Here is a 17497-nt window from a genome sequence, read left to right as displayed (position 1 = left end):
ATATTTTTAACTTTTGTGCCTCAGCCTGGCCCTGTTCACATCCCTGAGACCAAAGGAAGAAAGGTATGTTAGCAGCTTTCAGCCCTTCCCTCTCTGATCCCCAGACAAAAGATGTGGGGGCCATCACCACCACCGTGCCTTGCCCAGGTGACTCGGTCATTGAGCCCTGGAATGATAAAGCTGGAAGGGGCAAAACTCATCATCTCTCTCCCATTGAATAACTGGTGTCTGCAGTTGATGATGTTTTTGGAGATACCTAGAAATAGATCAAATAAAGGCAATAGAACCAAATTATTTAACTCTTTTTATTAGACAGTTCAAATTAAGCTTGAAGAACAAGAAGCAATACAACTCAACTATTGAAATATAAATAGTTGAGCTTAATTTATTCAACAAAATTTACCCAATATATCAGTGTACAAAGCATGCTGCTGGGCTGAGCATCAGGCGTGGCACAGCGAACAAGACAGACTGACTCACCCCTCAGGGGGCTTACATTCTAATGCGGAAAGCAGATAATTTCAGTTTGGATACATAATACAAATTATCAAAGCAAGGCGCCAAGTATTTTAAAAATAAGGAGTTCGGGAGGCAAGTATCTGACCTATTCTATAGAAGGACTCCTTAGGGAAGTAACAGTTGAGCCAATCTAAGGATGCTAGATATTCGCTAGGTCAGTGGAAAAAAATCTGTGGTTCTCACTATGGTCAGTGGGTTGTTGGTGGTTTCATAATAACTGGGGACTACTCCCGGCACTGAGTGGATGCAGCCAGGGAGAACGATGTCCTGCAGTGTGTGGGTTAGTGCCACACAACGAAGAATTATTCTGTACCCTGTACGACTGTCTAATGTCCTGCTGGACATTTATGTAGGACCTACAGCTTGTCCGAGAGAGTAACTCATTTGTTTTCTCTGAGACAATCTGTAATTTGTCTTGTCCTATTATCTTTAAGTAAGGTAACTTCGCTCTTTCTTTTCCCATACACAGATTATGTATATGGTCTGTTTTGACTTTACCCTAACACTGGTTTTCATTCTAGTGTCCCCCATCCCTCTAGTTTCATTTTCCTGTACTTGTTTACAGGAAGTAGCCGCTAATCGGCTCTTAAATCCAAACCTACTCATTACAAGGAAGAGTAAACATCTGTCTGTTTCAAACAGCGGAGTCATGCCTGAGCATTTACATAATGAAATTCATCTTCTTTTCATTATAAATTTCTTCTTTTCTATTTCTCCTTAATAAGAGAGTTAGGGCATTAAATTGATTTTTTAAGAAATTCATGTGTGTAAGTAGATTGTATTATCTATGAGTCATTTCAGGACAGCAAAGAGAAAGTTACAAAATATCTGCTCTGAAAAGGGTGAATTGGCCGGGCGCGGTGGCTCAAGCCTGTAATCCCAGCACTTTGGGAGGCCGAGACGGGCGGATCACGAGGTCAGGAGATCGAGACCATCCTGGCTAACACGGTGAAACCCCGTCTCTAATAAAAAATACAAAAAACTAGCCGGGCGAGGTGGCGGGCGCCTGTAGTCCCAGCTACTCGGGAGGCTGAGACAGGAGAATGGCGTAAACCCGGGAGGCGGAGCTTGCAGTGAGCCGAGATCGCGCCACTGCACTCCAGCCTGGGTGACAGAGCCAGACTCCGTCTCAAAAAAAAAAAAAAAAAAAAAAAGAAAAGAAAAGGGTGAATAGATCTGATAGGGTTTGTGGTTGTCACCATGACTGGGCGTGGGGGTGGGTGCGCTGCTAGCATTTAGTATGTGAGAGCCGAGTATGCAGAACATCTTGCAATACATTGGACAGTTCCTCACAATAAGAAATTATTCTGCACCCTATACGAATTTTGAATGTCTCACCAGACATTCATGTATGACCTATAGCTCGTCTGCAAGAATATATCCTCACTTTCTCCACTTCGACAATCTGTACATTTTCTTGCATAGTATCTTTATTTCAATAAAGGTTATTTCGTTCTTTCTCTTATATACAAATAAGTATTGTCATATGCAAAGAAGTTACTGTATCCCTAGTTTTTATTCTAATGTCCACCCGTATCCCTGCTTTTACATTTTCCCGCATAGGGACTGATCTCCTACCTTCTAAGTTCAAATTGATGCATTATAAATAGTTGTAAGCATCTGACTACTTCATTAGGTCTTCAATTACAGTTTTACCCAAGTTAGGTACCTTTTTTTTCCTCTTTATGTTAATATTAGTTTTATTTAATTTTTAATTTATTTCTAAAATTGTGTGTAGGTGGAGCATATTACCTCTGAATTGGATTTGGAGGATAATAAAGAAGATGTATTTGTATTTGTCATTTAGAAAAAAAAAGGCAGAAATGCCCATTGAGAACCACTGAACTAGCTAAAAATGGGAACCACAAAACTGAAAGAAAGCCAGAGTGGCTTGTGCAGAAGAAACTAAATGATAGAGGGGTAGGGGAGGGAGAGATCACATGGGGCCATGACGGCGGTTTTGAACTTTATCCTGAAGACTTGATTTATGTTTTGCATGTGCATTACTAAGTAAATTTTAAAAAATAAAACCTTCTTGCTCTGAAGAAAACACAGCAAACAACTTAGAAGAGGAACAGAGATATTTAAGAGGTAAAACTAGATTTAGAAACTGCTTAGATGTTTATCAGGAGGGAGAGGAAGGAGTCAAAGATGACTTCCGGATTTCTGCTTGAGCCAATGGGTAGATGGTGATGCTATTCACTTACATACAGATCCTGGGAGAGGAACAGATTCATGTGAGGGAAGTAGATGGAGAGTTCCACTTTGGACATGTTGAATCAAAGATGCCTGTGAAATATCCAGCTAGTGGTGTCTAATGGGCTGTTGGAAAGAGTTGGACAAACTGCGCCCCTACAATGTGAGGGTCAAGTTCAGAAAATGAACGCTCCAAAACGAAAGTTACCATGAAAGAAATAAGTCAATGAGAATAAGCATTTGTGGTAACCCTCCCAGCAAATAACTCTACTCTAAAAAATCTCTCTCTAATTTTTTTACTGGTGGAGCCGTTTAAGCCAAGGAGTTTGGAGATCTCTGTGATGATCCAAAATCTGGCTAATATAAAATCAACTCTGATGCTAGTGAAATCTGACTTATAACATGTCTGCTAGAAGAAATTACTACAGGAAACTTTAGTGACTGGTAAGGAATGTTGAAAAGGGAAAATCAGAAGGAAAAAGCTGGTTCATAAGAAGGAAGGAAATATTGGTCCAAGCACGTCAAGGGCTCTAAGTAAAAACCGATGGTACTACAATTCCATATCATCCATTACATTAGGAAAAAGAAGCTCCTGGTAGGCACAGGGCCTCTTTGGGATATTGTTCTTTGTTCTGATTCTGTGCTCACCAGGAAACAAATGTCATCCCCGTCGGGGGCCCGTCCTTCAGTAGGAATGGCCCTGCTCCTAGGTTCTTGGCTCATTTGCCAAGACTACAATAGCACTCGCATTTATCAGTTATGCTTGTGTGAAGCTGGTTATTGCAATTCATTGTTCTCAAAATACTTTCATGAAAAGCCTGACCCGAGAAAAAGCCTTCTCTGTAATCATATTAATTAGAACATAAATGTCTACTTTGCCATAATTATACAAAGAGCCCAAATGGGCAATTAACTCCAGTTGGTTGCTTCTCTCTGAGCCATACTTGCCAGCTCTTATTACCGCATTCCAGAGAGAGTCAACCTGGATGGAGTTGGTCCCCTAAATAAATGTAGCGATAAAGAAATGGGTGCTCCAAATCGGTTTCATCAGAATGATGAGGTACAGTACTGCAGCTATGTCTGCAATAGCATTTCAACTTTACTTTTTTTTCCCTAGCATGTCCTTAAGCATTTTCTTCCCAGTTTTTCATAATCTTTCTTCTAAAGCTGTAATGTCTTATATCCTTAATAGGCATGTTTAGATTTCTCCCAAATTTTCCAAATTAACTTTCTTTCAATGTAACCAAAACAAAACCATGGCATACAGTAAACTAAAAGGGTAGACAGGAGGGAAAGGTTGCTGCAATTACAGAAAATTTAGAAATCAAACTTTACCAGTTACATCTGAGACAAGACAAACTTTCCAACACATTGGAATCATCAGAAGGACTTTAAAAAATACGACTGCTAGCAGGGCGTGGTGGCTCACGCCTGTAATCCTAACACTTTGGGAGGCCAAGGTGGGCAGATTGCCTAAGCTCAGGAGTTTGAGACCAGCCTGGGCAACACAGTGAATTCCTGTCTCTACTAAAAAAATACAAAAACTTAGCTGGGCGTGGCAGTGTGTGTCTGTAGTTCCAGCTACTCGGGAGGCTGAGGCAGAAGAATTGCTTGAATCCGGGAGGCAGAGGTTGCAGTGAGCCGAGATCGCGGCACAGCACTCCAGCCTGTGCGATGGAGTGAGGCTCCATCTCCAAAAAAAAAAAAAGAAAAAAGAAAAATACAACTGCCTGTCGCTGAAGCCCAGAAATGATTTCATTGGCATGGGGGGCAACCTGGGCATCAGAATTTGTTTAAAACTTCCCAGATGATTCAAATGTGTAGTGAAGTTTGGGGACCACTGATCTAAGGCATTAGATAACTGGGCAGGAAAATATAAAACTTTAACTCCTGTCTGGGGCAATTTAGTTCTGTAAGGGAACAGAATGGTTATGGCATCCTTCTGACGCTGTATTCATCGGTTCTAACTAATCACGCAGGCTTTGTCTGCATCAGTATATTCAATCACATATTGTGGGTAAATCTGATCTTTCTCAAAGATGACAAAAACGGAGGGATTCAACCTGGTATCCACACAGCTGTTGTACGGCTGAGGAGGGCTCATGTACGACACATTTCCTTCAATAAAATTTCCAACCAGAACTCGGGCTACAAACATAACGATGTTTTTGGCATCATATGGGCAATTTTTGTGGGAATAGATGGCATCTTTTGCAAAGTAACTTCCTAGAAAGAATCAGAAAGAAAGGTTAAGACATATTATAAAAGAAGGTATGCAGTTTATAAGATTAGTTATACATAGTCAGATGGGCGTGGACTAAGCATATGTCAATAATACCTTACTGATACTTATAAACTTTTCTTTGCACTTAAAAACATGTTCATGATGCAGGCAAACTTAAATACAGTATATAACCCTATAGAAATGACTGAGGAATATTTGCTACAGTGCAGAGCTCATGCTGATAGTGTGAACCATTGGGTGCAATGACCAAATGAGAATGACACAGTGGCCCAATTCATGCAGTTCACCCAGTGTGAACTGAATTGAGCCAACTTGGAACTGATGAGTCAGTTGATGCTTTGTCCTCTCTAAAACAACCTCAGATTATGATTGCTGCTTCCATACACAGCAGACCAACAATTTCCTGCCAAGTTAAGATTTTTATTTTTATCATTGTCAAGTGCTATTCTGGGCAGGTGCAGTGGCTCATGTCTGTAATCCCAGTATTATGGGAGGTTGAGGCGGGTGGATCACTTGAACCTAGGAATTTAAGACCAGCCTGGGCAACATGGGGAGACTCCATTTCTACAAAAAATTTAAAAATTAGCCGGGCATGGTGGTGTACACTTATAATCCCAGCTACTCAGGAAGCTGAGGCAGGATTGATTGAGCCCAGGAAGCTGAGGCTGCAGTAAGCTAGAATCACACCACTGCACTCCAGTCTGGGAAACAGAGTGAGACTCTATCAAAAAATACAAATAATATTTTTTAAGAAAGCTACTCTGTCATTTTTTTTTTTTTTTTTTTTTTTGAGACGGAGTCTCGCTCTGTCACCCAGGCTGGAGTGCAATGGTGCGATCTTGGCTCACTGCAATCTCCGCCTCCCAGTTTCACGCCATTCTCCTGCCTCAGCCTCCCACGTAGCTGGACTACAGGCGCCCGCCACCACGCCCGGCTCATTTTTTGTATTTTTAGTAGAGACGGGGTTTCACCGTGTTAGCCAGGATGGTCTCGATCTCCTGACCTCGTGATCTGCCCACCTCGGCCTCCTAAAGTGCTGGGATTACAGGCGTGAGCCACTGCGCCCGGCCGGGGCTACTCTGTCATTTTAAAGACCATGAGTAGATATTGCCAACTCCAATTTCCATGCAAGAATCAATAAGTAAAATGAATTTATCTGTGGTAACAAATGTTTAATATACTTTGCATTTACTTTGTTTTTGTTCTTTTTATCATTTTACAGTTAGATGTTTCAATTCCAGAAACATTGCTTATCCTGAATAGGTCAGATACTAGATATTCTATGCACATAATGTTCTACTATATTTAAAGTGAAATATGGAAGTCTACCTATACTGACCTACCACATCCAATCCCACCCCTCTTCCCAAAACAATTTATGGCTGGTGGGAATTCTTTCACACCTGTTTCTATGCATTCACATACATATATGTGCATATACTCTAATATAGTTTTATGGTGGTTTATTTGTTCATAGATAGGATCATAATATATGAACTGTTCTATTTGTTCATAGATAGGATCATAATATATGAACTGTTCTACAACTTTTTTTTCCACTTTAGTCCTGGAAGTCTTACTATGTCACTACATTCAACTCTCTCTCTCTCTTTTTTTTTTTTTTTTTTTTGCTGCTGTTGTTGTTGTTGTTTTTGAGACGGGGTCTCTGTCGATCTGTCGCCCAGGCTGAAGTGCAGTGGTGCAATCTTGGCTCACTGCAGGCTTGACGTCCTGGGCTCAAGCAATCTTCCCACCTCAGCCTCTAATTCTAATTGGTATGAGGCAACAGCTCATTGTGGTTTTAATTTGCATTTCCCTGATGATTAATGATGTTGAGCATTTTTTCATGAACTCATTGGCCATTTGTATTTCTTCTTTTGAGAAATGTCTATTCAAGTCTTTTGCTCATTTTTGAAACTTTTATTTGCACGTATTTTATGCTGAATTTATTCCTGTGCCATAAGTTTTTGCTTCTTCAGTATCTTCTGGGATAGTTTTTTCTTCCGGGCACCTCCTCTTCTGGTTTAAGAACACGGTGTTCTTTTTCAGTGAAGATTGTCTCTATATGGCAGCGGGAGCTCAGGCATGAGTTAATCCAACCATGAGCTCTGGAAGTCAGGTGGCACATCTTTGGTGCTTTGTTCACCTGAATATCCTTGATGACCAGAGAATCTACAGCTCAACCCTTAAGTTCAGCATTACTCTCTGCATTTTTAAGTGTGTACATCAAAAATTCAACTCTTTTTGGGTCACCAACTGTGTGCCCAGCCCCACTGTTTGGCCTGGGCACTCCTACCAACTCCACCCTTGGAACGCTGGCATGGTACACATTGTTTCTATACAGCGACATCTTTTGGACACTTGCTGGCTTTTCATACAGGCATACTCTTGATGGCCTGGGCAGGCTCATGGGTGTTCTTAAAGTGAACATGAAGATTTGAACCTCTTTATTTGCATGATTTCATGGAGTTTTCTGGGTCAAGTGAACAGCAAACCATTTCACAGATCACCTCAGGCCACTTATGGGAACAGCTTGCGCATTTTAAAATCGGGTTGTTTGTTCTCTTGTTGTTGAATTGTTTGAGTTCCTTATACATTTTGGATATTAATCCCTTATCAGATGTATGGCATGCAAATATTTTCTTCCACTCTGTGAGTTTGTCTGTTCACTTTGTTAATTGTTTCCTTTGCTGTGGAGAAGCTGTTTAGTTTGATGCCATTTGTCGATTTTTGTTTTTGTTGCATCAGTTTTTTTATAACACACTTATGTAATCTGGAATCTGTATTTTCTTTTTTTAAAATTCCCTTTATTGTGTTAAGAAACTTCATTTCTATTCCTACATTTCTAAGTGCTTTTTTTTTTCTTTTTTGAGACAGTTTTCCTCTGTAGCTGAGGCTGGAGTGCAGTAGCAGGATCTCGGATCACTGCAGCCTCCCCTTCTTGTGATCAATCAACTCTCGTGCCTCAGCCTCCCGAGTAGCCAGGACTACAGGCGTGTGCCACCACGCCTGACTAACTTTGTATTTTTATTAGAGAGGGGGTTTCACCATGTTGGTCAGGCTGGTCTCAAACTCCTGACCTTAGGTGATTCACCCACCTCGGCCTCCCAAAGTGCTGGGATTACAGGAATGAGCCACAGTGCCTAGCCTAACATTTCATTTTTTAGGATAAATATTTGTTTGGATTCTAACATAGGATAGACCTGTAAGAAACTGATGGGTTTTAATTTCACCTGTTATATGTCACTCAAGATGGTTACATTTCCCATTTCCTTCAAACACTTCTAGGTAAGTTTCACTGATACATTTAAACTTAATAAACTTATGAAATCTCATCAGTAAATTCATTCCCCAGCTTGAAACCTTTCATTAGTTTCCCATGCCCTTACAGTCAAGTTTAGCTCTTTATGGTCATATCTTGTACCACTTCTCCCTTCTCCACTATGTGGTGACTCTACAAGGCAGGGGAATCCTACTCTAGCCCAATCTTTGGGAACACCTCTCTAGCTGGGTTAGCTGTCCACAGGACCTGTTCTTTTTTTCTGAGATGGAGTCTTGCTCTGTCGCCCAGGCTGGTGTGCAGTGGCACGATTTTGGCTCACTGCAACCTCTGCCTCCCGGGTTCAAGGGATTATCCTGCCTCAGCCTCCCAAGTAGCTGGGATTACAGGCACATGCCACTGCACCCAGCTAATTTTTGTATTTTTAGTAGAGATGGGGTTTCACCATGTTGACCAGGCTGGTCTTGAACTCCTGACCTCAAGTGATCTGCCTGCCTCAGTCTCCCAAAGTGCTGGGATTATGGGCGTGAGCTACCACACCTGGACCTATTATTTCTCTCTATAGCAGCCCGACATTTGCAATCATTTAATTTTTTTTTTTTTTTTTTGAGACAAAGTATAGCTCTATTGCCCAGGCTGGAGTGCAATGGCAAAATCACAGCTCACTGCAGCCTCAAACTTCGGGCTCAAGCAATCCTCCCACCTCAGCCTCCTGAGTAGATGAGACTACAGGCATGTGCCACCACGCCCAGGTAATTAAAAACATTTTTTTGTAATTAAAACAAAAAATTAGGGTCTCGCCATGTTGCCCAAGCTGGTCTCCAACTCCTGGGCTCAGCCTCCCAAAGTACAGGAATTGCCGGGCGCGGTGGCTCAAGCCTGTAATCCCAGCACTTTGGGAGGCCGAGACGGGCGGATCACGAGGTCAGGAGATCGAGACCATCCTGGGTAACACAGTGAAACCCCGTCTCTACTAAAAATACAAAAACTTAGCCGGGCGAGGTGGCAGGCGCCTGTAGTCCCAGCTACTCGGGAGGCTGAGGCAGGAGAATGGCGTGAACCCGGGAGGCAGAGCTTGCAGTGAGCTGAGATCCGGCCACTGCACTCCAGCCTGGATGACAGAGCGAGACTCCGTCTCAAAAAAAAAAAAAAAAAAAAAAAAACAAAGTACAGGAATTACAGGTGTAAGCTACCATGCCTGGCCACAGTCATTTAATTAATTACGAACTTGCTCACCACTGTGTACCCACCATCTAGTATACAGAAGACACTCAAAAATATTTGCTGACTGACTGATTGACTTCTTGCCTTTTGGGGCAAGAATTGAATTTAATCCTAGTTGTATGAGTTGAATTCACTTTGAATCTGTGATAAACTATTACTTATTTCCTAAAGACGAGTGATTTTCAGTTTGGTTTGTTTGTTTTTAAAAGTTGCATGCAGGCCGGTCGCAGTGGCTCATGCCTGTAATCCCAGCACTTTGGGAGGCGGAGGCAGGCAGATCACCTGAGGTCAGGAGTTCTAGACCAGCCTGACCAACATGGAGAAACCCCATCTCTACTGAAGATACAAAATTAGCTGGGCGTGGTGGCGCATGCCTGTAATCCCAGCTACTTGGGAGGCTGATGCAGGAGAGTCGCTTGAACCCAGGAGGCGGAGGTTGTAGTGAACTGAGATTGAGCCATTGCACTCCAGCCTGGGCAACGAGAGCAAAACTCTGTCTCAAAAAAAAAAAAAAAGAAAAGAAAAAGAAAGAAAAAAAAAAAGAGTTGCATGCATCACGCCTGAAATCCCAGCACTTTGGCAGGCCAAGGTAGGTAGATTATTTGAGCTCAGGAGTTGAGACCAGCCTTGGCAACATGGCGAAACTCTGTCTCTACAAAAAATGCAAAAAAAAAAAAAAAAAAAAAAAAAAAAATTAGCTGGATGTGGTGGCACACACCTGTTGTCCCAGTTATTTGAGGGGCTGAGGTGGTAGGATCACTTGAGCCCAGGAGGTCGAGGCTGCAGTGAGCCAAGATTGCCACCCAGCCTGGGTGACAAAGTGAGACCCTGTCTCAAAAAAAAAAAAAAAAAATTGGCATGCAGGAGTTTAGGAGCAAAAAGAAAGAGCTATAAAGATTTTTTGTGTGGGCACACCTGTGACACTTCAGACCCAGGTGACCCAATGTGGCCTAAGATGGGGAGAGGTCTCTTCTCCCTCTCTCTAATTAAAACCAGTCTGTGACAACTGAAGCTTCAAATAGCTTTGCAGGGAGGGACATGGGTTCAGAAAGAGCCACAGCCAGAAGTGAGTAGTAATGGTAGACAAGACCAACAGATGGAGTAGTTTACTAGCACGTACGAGGACTTTGGTCAGTCCCAGAAAGCAAACAGAAGACAAAAGTGGGACTAAGGTCCAGCAATCAAGCTTCAAGCCAACTGATTCACTCTCATTTCAGCATTTGATATTACCGTGAGCTTATTATCTCTCCAGGACCACTAGAGCCTGGACACTCTAGTTAATACAAAATAATTACATATACCTCCTAATAGAAGTTCGTATAAAGCCTGAGTTATGATTCTACTAGTGCGTCTCTATCCCGGCACTAACCTTTTCCATATTTGGTTTCATGAGTTTCATGCCGGGCCCAGTCAAAATTATTCGCACAGATAGATTCCACATAGGCACGACTTGTCGCATAAAATAGGAGGCTTCCTTCTTCCTTCATCTGTGATTTCTTCCTAATATAGGAAACGTGAGACTTAACACTGAGACATCCCCTTCCCACTCCAGTTCATAACATTAATCCCAGCTAAAGTCTAATCATCTAAAAATCTCATTCCATCTGCTTTCACAGTGGAGCTACTAACTTTAAGGCAGCAGCTGTACAATAATAAATTTATGAAAACTTTCAAAAGATAGACACATGAAATCATTGAATTGTAAAACAGTAAGGCTGAGAGAGAGAAGCCGGAGTTGATACAATGAAAGAAAAAGACTACAGCCTGAAGGAACTGTTGACTATTAAAATAAATCAGTGAATATAAATCTCAAAGGACGGATGTTAACTAATCCTTTCCGGTTTTATGCAAAGAAACATGATAACGTGGCCACCAACCGTGTAAATTTATCCAGGAGCTCTAGGTTCTCGATCTTCTTTATCTTTTCAATCTTGAAATTCTTCATGGAAGCTTTAAAATGCTCACTTACTTTGACATATTCCGGATGTAGATGATGGATCTCTGATAACTAATAAAGTTTAAAAATATATAAATGTGAAATAGGTAACATTTAAAGCATGATACATCCACATATGTGCCCCTCTATGCCATCAAGTATTGTTACCAGGGTTCTTTCTAACAGCAGATAGGATGAGCTGGCTCAGGGTTCCCACATCTGCCAATTCATTCCCGTCATTAACCAGACAGGCAGCGGGCCTGTCTGTCCAGGCCAACTGAAAGCTAGCAAAGCACTATGCCTAAGGGAAAAGGGAAGTCCCCAGCAGTATGATTTAGTCCAGTAACCTCTTCCCAATGCGGGGCAAGAGGAATGGAGGTGCCATGCAGTCCAAGTAGACCAGCCTGCACAACAGCTGAAGCCAGCATGGGGAGGCTAAGCTATCTAGGAAAAGTTGTGTTCCAACTAGGTTAAGTGACAAAGTGAGGCACAGTTTGTTGGACTCCCATAGAAACTTGTTAATTGTAACTAACGGACAAGTCACTTTTACTCCGTGAGTTCTAGTTTTCTCGTCCATAAAATAGATGTTAATATTCATCTCATATGACTGTTGTGAGGATCTGCCCAAATGAGACTGTGTGTGGCTGAACTCTGGAAACAGTGAGGTGCCCTATGGCACTTAGGTGATCTCTGGGAAAGAGAACCATTAGATGTCTGCCTTCCAACCTTGATCTAAGAGTGTTTTGTTGTTGTTGTTGTTGTTGTTTGTTTTTTGGAGACGGAGTCTCGCTCTGTCACCCAGGCCGGAGCTCAGCGGGCAGGATTGCAGTGGCGTGATCTCAGTTCACTGCAACCTCTGCCTCCCGGGTACAGGCGATTCTCCTGTCTCAACCTCCCAAGTAGCCGGGACTATAGGCACACGCCGCCATGCCCAGTCAATTTTTTTGCATTTTCGGTAGAGACGGGATTTCACCTTGTTGCCCAGGCTGGTTTCGAACTCCTGAGCTCAGGCATTCCACCTGCCTCGGCCTCCCAAAATGCTAGGATTACAGGTGTGAGCCACTGCACCCGGCCGATCTAAGAGTTTTGCAGGAGCAATTCATTCATCCAGACAAACACATACACTTTTAGCAAAGTACTTTTTCTAACTTTTAATGTATTCATCCACCAAACATGTAAAAACCAAGTACCTTGTATTTATTTGAGGATAGGAAGCAAAGGTCCTCCTGAGGAAGAAAGGTCGCAGTTAAAGACACTGACGAGGTCTGTGCTGGCTGACGGCTACAAATAAAGAGAAAGAAATCACTTAACTCTCTGCTCCACAGGTCCAAGTGACCTTTTCTCTTAACTTCCAGCCACTAGGCCAAGGATGCCTAGAGAAATACACAATATTTATTTCTGTATTTTTGTCTGGACTACATCCTCGCATATTCCTGGTATAGATGTACCAGTAATCATGTCTTTTAAAAATGCTGCAACTATTCATAATCGGTCAATTAAATGCCATTTTCCTATTGATTTAAAATGTAAAAACATCTTTTTCATATTTCGGCTCAACTTTCAAAGGTCCTAATGTGTTAGCATTAAGCAAATGTGTCTTACAGCTTCTTGGTCAAAGGATAAACAATTAAATACATTAGGAATTTAGAGGAAAGAATTCTGCCTTTCCAGTATGAACTATATTTCAGGGTAACCATACCTGAGAAATAATTCTTTTTTTTTTTCTATTCCATAGAACCTAAAGCTACCAGAAAAATTCTTCTTTATAGATGAATCGCACTAATAGCTGCAAAAGAGTTGATAGAATTAGAAAACCACCATTTGGCAATACCTAATGACATCATGGTTCTAAACAATCATTATCATTAGCTACTAAAACCACTAAGTGAAAGATTAGATGAATAGTATAGTGGAATGATCAGACTGGAATGTCCTGAACCTACTCTGTGATCTCCATCACTAAAAATAGGACAATCAGACACTATATATCTCTTCAGAAGATGGGACAGGATCACTGGTACAAAGCCATCAATTGTATAGTATACTTGACTCAAAACTGAACCTAAATCTAATCAGTTCTCTAAATCTAATGGTCAATTTATAGAAATTACACATCATATGACCCCACAAGGAAACAATTTGCTAATTTGTTTTGAGACAGAGTTTCACTCTGTCACCCAGGCTGAAGTCCAGTGGTGTGATCATGGCTCACTATATCCTCAGCCTCCTGGGCCCAAGTGATCCTCCCACCTCAGCCTCCCAAAGTGCTAGGATTCTAAGCGTGAGCCAGCATGCCAGGTCAATTTGCTATATTTTGAATTTGGAAAATTCTATAGGTCAAATCACCTAGTTGTTGTTTTTATTGTTGTTTTGTTTGTTTGTTTGTCGGTTTTTTGAGACAGAGTCTCACTCTGTTGCCCAGGCAGTCGTGCAAACACAGCTCAACCTCCTGAGCTCAAGCGATCCTCCCACATCAACCTCTTGAGTAGCTGGGACCACAAGTGTGTACCACCACACTTGTCTAACTTTTTAAAAAGTTTTTGTAGAGATGGGGTCTCACCATGTTGCCCAAGAGGGTTTTGAACTCCTGGGCTGAAGCAATCCTTCTGCCTCGGCCTCCCAAAGTGCTGGGATTATAGGCATGAGCCACCACACTAGGCCTAACTAGTTTCTTAAAAAATGAAATTGCATGAAAAAAGTAGAGGAGGGGAAACTGTAGCAGACTAAAAGATGTTTATGACACAAATCAACCAAATGCAATGTACAGACCCTGCTTAGATACTGATTGCAACACATCAACTCTAAATAGTCATTGTTTAAGACAATTGGAAAACATAAAACGTGAACTGGGTATTAGATGATATTAAGGAATTATCATTAACTTTGTTACATAGGTTAATGATATTGTATAATGTTTTTTAAAACCTCTTACCTGTTAGGAACACACCTAATACATATACAGGGAAATGATAACATGTATTGGATTTACATTAAAATATTCCAGCAAAAGAAAAAAAGTTAGGCCAGGTGTGGTGGCTCATGCCTATAATCCCAGCACTTTGGGAGGCCGAAGCAGGAGGATTGCTTGAGATCTGAAGTTCAAGACCAGCCTGAGCAACATGGTGGGACTCCCCCACTCATCTCTAGAAACATTTTTAAAAAATTATCCAGGTGTGGTGGTGCATGGCTGTAGTCCCAGCTACTCGGGAGGCTAAGGCATGAAGATCACTTGAATCCGGGTGGTTGAGGCTGCAGTGAGCCACGATGGCACCACTGCACTCTAACCCGCGTGCAGAGTTCCATTCTTTCTCAAAGAAAAAAAAAAGTTGAGAGGTGATGGTAGTAACAATATTGTTACTACTACCACAAATCTGTTACAAAGATAGTAAAATATTGACAGTGTTTAAGTTAGATGACAGGTACACAGGGGTTTGTCATCAATTCTTTGTACTTTATGTTTGAAATTTTCCATGATCAAAACAATTATATTTTTAAAAATAAATGCTTGAAGGAAAAAACTCTTTCAAGAAGAAGACAACTCATTAGAATGACAAAGATTGGCCCCAATTTATCTCTATTTTAAGGTCAGGTTTCCATTCTGGATTTGTATAACGCGGGATAGATTGCATGAATATGTTGTAAACTCTCATGAACAGTGACGTGTGCTATAGTTCACTTCTATATCCCACTGTAGTCCAGGATAGTACGCCAGCCCTTATTCTATCCTACAGCAAGTGTGTCTCCTTGGGCTGGTGAGAGCAGGATTAAAGTTGGTTCTCTGCATGACCCTCCCTCACTAACATGTTTTTCTCAATTTTTTTTTTATTCATGTGGCTATTTATTATCACTATGTGCCATGCATTATACAACATATTCCAAGACAGCCTGGGCAACATGGAGAAACCATGTCTCTATTTAAAAATACAAAAATTAGCCAGGTGCAGTGGTGTGCACCCATAGTCCTAGTTACTTGGGTGGCTGCAGTGGGAGGATCACCTGAGTCCAAGAGGTTGAGGCTGCAGTGAGCTGTGATTGCCTCACTGCACCCCAGCAACCTAACCCCCCAACCGAAAAAAAAACAAAACCACCAAAATATTTCGAGAGCTCTGAGGAGCTGATAATTGAGATTGGTGGGCAGGGAGGGAGAAGGGAAGAGGAAGGAAGGTTGTGCTAGAGACATTTACACGAGTAACTGTATTACAAGGTAGAAGTGGGTAAGTACTATAAGGGAATCTCGAGTGTTCCTGGAGGGCACAGGAGAATTGGAGGAGAGTCACGAGGAATGTTATAGTATGGGAAGGTGGCATTCCAGCTAAATCATGAGGGATGCTGTATTCATCTGAATGATGGGAAGGAGTATTTCTGGAAAGGGGAAGAGCAAATGGAGAAGCATGAAGCAACTCTGACATATGGAAGTTCTCAAGATTGACAGTGGCTGACTACAGGAGCTCTCTGGAAATGCCACAAACCAGTTTTTTCCCCTAGAAATATACGTGCACAGAAAGAACCATCCAGCTTGGAGTCAAGGTCTTCTATACTTTCCATAGTTCCTACTGTCCAGAAGGGCCATAAAGCATGGTCTCACTAGTTGAGACTAATTGGGAATATCTGAATTGTTAAAAAATCAACATTACCGGAACTTAAAAAAAAAAAATAGGCAGCTTTGTTGCTTTAAGGAAAGACAGTTCCAACACACTATTGTGAAGACATCCTGCCAGAACCATTGTAACAAATGGAAAGCAGCTCTGATGATCTCATTCATTGGCAGAATGTGAACAGCCCTTCCCCATCCTCCTACTCTGCCTTTTCTTCCCCCATCTAACATTTGTCAGGAACTGAAACAGTTATTGCCTCATCCACCAGAATGTAAGCTCCTGTAAGGGCATGAGCTTCACTCCTCTCTTCCCGAAACCCTGAAATATTCTTTTTACTTTATTCATTTGAATATTTAAACTACAGAAAGGGACCAAGCACAGTGGATAATGCCTGTCATCCCAGCACTTTGGGAGGCCAAGGCAGGTGGATCACCTGAGGTCAAGAGTTCGAGACCAGCCTGGCCCTCATGGTGAAAGCCCGTCTCTACTAAAAATACAAAAATTAGCTGGGCATACTGGCGGGCGCCTGTGGTCCCAGCTACTCAGGAGGTTTAGGCACGAGAATCACTTCAACCAGGGAGGCAGACGTTGCAGTGAGCTGAGATCGTACCACTGCACTCCAACCTGGGCAACAGAGTGAGACTCTGTCCAAAAAAAAAAAAACTTGCTGGAAGGGACTTTAGATAGCTACATCAATCAGATTCTAATTCTTGGGAAATCAACTTGAGAAATTCAGAGAAAATTAGGCAGTTAGTGGCAGAAGATAAGGCTGAAGGGATATGCGGGTTGGAATTATGAATTAGAATTAAGTCAACTTAATTATATATAGTTACTAAGTCTATTAATAGCAGGGGAATAAAAATAATAATAACCAGAAGAGTTTACATTTACTGAACACCTGATGAGTGTTTGGAATGTGTTACCCAAGCAGCCGTGAGGAAGGTATTATTATTATAATTTTTTTTTTTTTTTTTTTGGAGATGGAGTCTTGCTTTGTCGCCCAGGCTGGAGTGCAGTGGCACAATCTTGGCTCACTGCAAGCTCCACCTCCCGGGTTCACGCCATTCTCCTGCCTCAGCCTCCCGAGTAGCTGGAACTACAGGCGCCCGCCACCACGCCTGGCTAATTTTTTTGTATTTTTAGTAGAGACAGGGTTTCACCGTGTTAGCCAAGATGGTCTTCATCTCCTGACCTCGTGATCCGCCTGCCTCGGCCTCCCAAAGTGCTGGGATTACAGGTGTGAGCCACCACGCCCGGCCGAGGTAGGTATTATTATTAAGCCCATTTTACAGACAAGAATATACAGAGTGATTCATTTGTCCAAATCCACACAGCTAATGGGTGGCAGGGTGGAATTTGAACCTAGGTGAGCTAGATCCAGCGTCCAGGCTGTTAACCTGGTCCCAAGAAAGAATCTTTGACTCTAGGCTGCTCCAGTTCAAAAGCAGAATTGGAAGCAACTCCCCTTCCTGAGGCCCTGATACAGCTCAGTTTCCATTCTT

General features: G+C 42.0%; 1 protein-coding gene across 2 annotated transcripts in view; it reads right to left on the bottom strand.

Annotated features, from left to right (window-relative positions):
* Positions 1-291: 291 nt before the first annotated feature.
* The window catches only part of LOC105471301 (zinc finger CCCH-type containing, antiviral 1), a 73549-nt gene continuing 56343 nt past the window's right edge, over positions 292-17497 (bottom strand). For both annotated transcript variants that reach the window (XM_071094397.1, XM_071094398.1), the window contains exons 10-13: positions 12591-12681; positions 11342-11472; positions 10834-10964; positions 292-4941 (exon numbers count right to left, since the gene is read on the bottom strand). In XM_071094397.1, coding sequence (XP_070950498.1) covers positions 4679-4941; positions 10834-10964; positions 11342-11472; positions 12591-12681 — 616 coding nt within the window. In that variant the 3' untranslated portion in view covers positions 292-4678. The remainder of the gene's footprint in view (positions 4942-10833; positions 10965-11341; positions 11473-12590; positions 12682-17497) is intronic.

The sequence above is a fragment of the Macaca nemestrina genome, chromosome 4, assembly GCF_043159975.1.
Source record: "Macaca nemestrina isolate mMacNem1 chromosome 4, mMacNem.hap1, whole genome shotgun sequence".
In the NCBI taxonomy this organism is placed as follows: Eukaryota; Metazoa; Chordata; class Mammalia; order Primates; family Cercopithecidae; genus Macaca; species Macaca nemestrina.
This window is presented reverse-complemented; position numbering and strand designations above follow the sequence as displayed.